General features: G+C 40.3%; 1 protein-coding gene across 9 annotated transcripts in view; it reads right to left on the minus strand.

Moving 5' to 3' along the window:
• Nucleotides 1–411: 411 nt before the first annotated feature.
• The window catches only part of LNPK (lunapark, ER junction formation factor), a 65,334-nt gene continuing 62,524 nt past the window's right edge, over nt 412–3,221 (minus strand). For 5 of the 9 annotated variants that reach the window (XM_025200517.1, XM_014518608.2, XM_025200516.1 and 2 more), the window contains exon 13: nt 412–1,401. In XM_025200517.1, coding sequence (XP_025056302.1) covers nt 1,208–1,401 — 194 coding nt within the window. In that variant the 3' untranslated portion in view covers nt 412–1,207. The remainder of the gene's footprint in view (nt 1,402–3,221) is intronic. The other 4 variants (XM_025200521.1, XM_006020809.3, XM_025200520.1 and 1 more) reach the window with 1 other exon arrangement.

The following is a 3,221-nucleotide window of genomic DNA, read 5'->3' on the forward strand; positions in this document are numbered from 1 at the left end:
TCATGAATCCAGCACCTTTGAACAACTTATTGTAACAAATTTAAAGAAAAGACAGGAGTGATTTGATGATGATTACCTAATACAGTTGAAGGGTGGTTATAAAGAGGATGGAGACAGACTTATTTCTATGGTTTCAGGGGACAGGACAAGGAGCAATGGTGCTAAATTGTGGCAAGAGAAATTTAGGTTGGATATTAGGTAGAATTTTCTCACTATGAGGGTGTTTAAGCATGGGAACAAGCTACCCAGAGAGGTTGTGAAATCTCCATCGTCAGATGTTTTTAAGACCAGGTTGGACAGACACTTGACTAGGATGATTTAGTCAGCAATGTCTTGAGCACTGGGTCTATTGCATTAGATGACCTCATGTGGTCTCTTCCACATTTACTTTTCTAAAGTTTTCCCCATAAGCTTCAGAGACTGCAAAATAAGCACTGCTGCTAGATAGTCTTTATTTTCCTTTAACAAAGTACACAAAGGCACAAAATTCACTGAATATATTGTCATTATTGTACATGTATAAATAGTGCTTAGTATTCAAGTACAATCAAGTGCGGAGACTTCCTATATTTTATGTAAACACAAACTAGTTCTCGTGCCTTTGGCATTGCCTGCATTGCAGAGAAGCCAAGAAATATAATATCCTAGTGCCATTTAACCATACTCTGTCAAAAAAACAGACAAATGACAAAGTTGTTAGTTATAATGACACTTTCATACTGCTTAAGCTGAATGCCTATAGACATGTTAAGCCTGTAAACATCTAGACACTTAAAATTCATTCAATCCATTTTAATAAGTAAGCATACAAATCTTAAAAGTTCACTAAACCAAAACTCCACTAGACAAGTCATTGCCAATTATTATTGAAGTTCTAGGTTTAAGAACCAAAAGGGACACTAGTTTTTAGGTCACCTATATGGAACCAGCAATACTTCATTTTAAATATGCAAAATAGAACCAAGGCTACCTATGACTGTGTTAGACTTCAACCAACTGTACATTCTGCAGTGCATTAGCTCACTGAAAAAGAGTACACATTTAATTTACAGTACCCAGTAGTCCACATAAGCTTTGACATACTGTGGTAGTGAGGCAGTTTGAGCTCAAGTGAGATTTTAAATCATTCTGTTTTAAAAAAGCCCACCTGAAGAGTAACAACAGGCATGAACAAAGCTAAAACTAGCTATAGAAGGCACTTGAAGCATTATTCTGATTCTATGACAGACTCTTCACTTTGTTCAGCTGGAGCAGCAAAATCAGACTGAATAATTGCCAATTCTGTTTCATTATCCGTCTCTTCTTTCTCAAGCTCTTCAGCTGACTTGTCCTCTTGCTGCTCAGTAGCTGATGCTGTGGCTTCTATCTGGTTTGTCTCAATAATGTGTGTAACTTCAGGTTCTGTAAAACCAAAACAATATCAATCATTAAATGATTTCTATTAATAAAGATATAGTTAACACTTGCATAAAAACATATGTAAAATTTATACTCCATAACATTTTTCAATTAGATTCAGATTTAGACTATTGTTACTTTATAAAAGCTTTAAAATACCAATAACTGATTGAGATGATATAGAATGATATCAAACTTTGTGGGTAGGAAAATAAAAAAAGGAGCACAATGGAAGGAAAGAAGTATCAGAATCAGGCTGAAAGCTCTCAAGAAAGCTTCGTATATTTCTTGTTTATTTAACATACGTGTATTGCGCATACACACATTAAAAGAACATGAATCTTGACAAGCACTTCAGAGTTAGGAAATACCAGAACTAAAATTCCCTGTACAACTTTTATTTGGCCTCCCTGTAAGGTGCATTATACCCCAATCTATTCTTCTGTCCCCATAATGCATTATGGCACCAGAGACACCAACTGGCTCAGAGACACATGAGCTTTCAGGGCAAAAATCTACTTAGTCTCATCCTGGGTCTCATCCTAGATGAAACAAAAGGTTCTTTAGAAAAGTAGCACAGACAATCCTAGTGCTGGAGTTTCTTTATTTTAGAGAGCATAATTTGGCAACTTTAAGTACTCGTTTAATCTATATTTGTACACTATTTCCTAAGTATTCTTAAGTTTTCAAAATAGCCTTCTGAAAAAAAATTGGAATTCCAGTGTCATCATATACTGCAAGTCATTGACAGAACTGAAATTTAAACGTATTGCACTGGCCTTCCAACTTAAAAGGTAATAGATGGAAGGTGACAACCTATGCAACAGTCAGCTTCAGCATATCATGGGACACAAGTTTCAGAGAAACCTGCCTACAGCACAGGTACAACAAGTCTCAGGATCTGGGGATTCTACTACAGGCTCTGGTAGTGTGGTGCCTAGATTCATTGATGTTAGGGTCGGAAAGGACTTCAACAGATCATTGAGTACGACCCCCTACCCTGGGCAGGAAAGAGGGTCAGATGACCCCAGCCAGATGCCTATCCAGCCTGCTCTTAAAGACCCCCAAGGTAGGGGAGAGCACCACCTCCCTTGGAAGCCCATTCCAAATTCTGGCCACCCTTACCGTGAAGAAGTTCTTCCTGATGTCCAGTCTAAATCTGCTCTCTGTCAGTTTGTGACCATTGTTCCTTGCTATCCCAAGAGGCGCTCTGGTGAACAAAGCATCTCTGATCCCTTGCTGCGTCCCCCTAATGAATTTGTAGGCAGCCACAAGATCCCCTCTTAGCCTTCTCTTGTGGAGGCTGAAGAGATCCAGGTCCCTTAGTCTCTCCCCATAGGACTTGGTCTACAAACCCTTAACCATACGAGTAGCCCTCCTCTGGACCCTCTCAATTTTATCCACATCCACACCCAGAGTGGTGGTGGACTGGTCGTTTTTGACCTGGAGAGATGTGGGCAGTTTCATAGTAGCTAGGGTCAAGAGGGACCTGAACAGATCATCTAGCCTGACCCCCTGCCACAGGCAGGAATGAATATTGGGTTCACAAGACCCCAGACAGATGATTGTCCAACCTCCTCTTGAATCTGCCCAAGGTAGGGGCGAGGACCACTTCCCTGGGAAGTTGGTTCCAGATTTTGGCCACCCTAACTGTAAAATATTGCCTCCTGATCTCTAACCTAAACCTGTTCTCCATCAGCTTATTACCATTGTTCCTTGTCACCCCAGGTGGTGCTGGGGAGAAAAGGGCTCTACCTATTTGCTGTTGATCTCCCCTGATGAGTTTGTAGGCAGCCACCAGGTCCCCCCCTCAGCCTCCTCTT

Source organism: Alligator sinensis, unplaced genomic scaffold, assembly GCF_000455745.1.
Source record: "Alligator sinensis unplaced genomic scaffold, ASM45574v1 scaffold321_1, whole genome shotgun sequence".
Lineage (NCBI taxonomy): Eukaryota > Metazoa > Chordata > Crocodylia > Alligatoridae > Alligator > Alligator sinensis.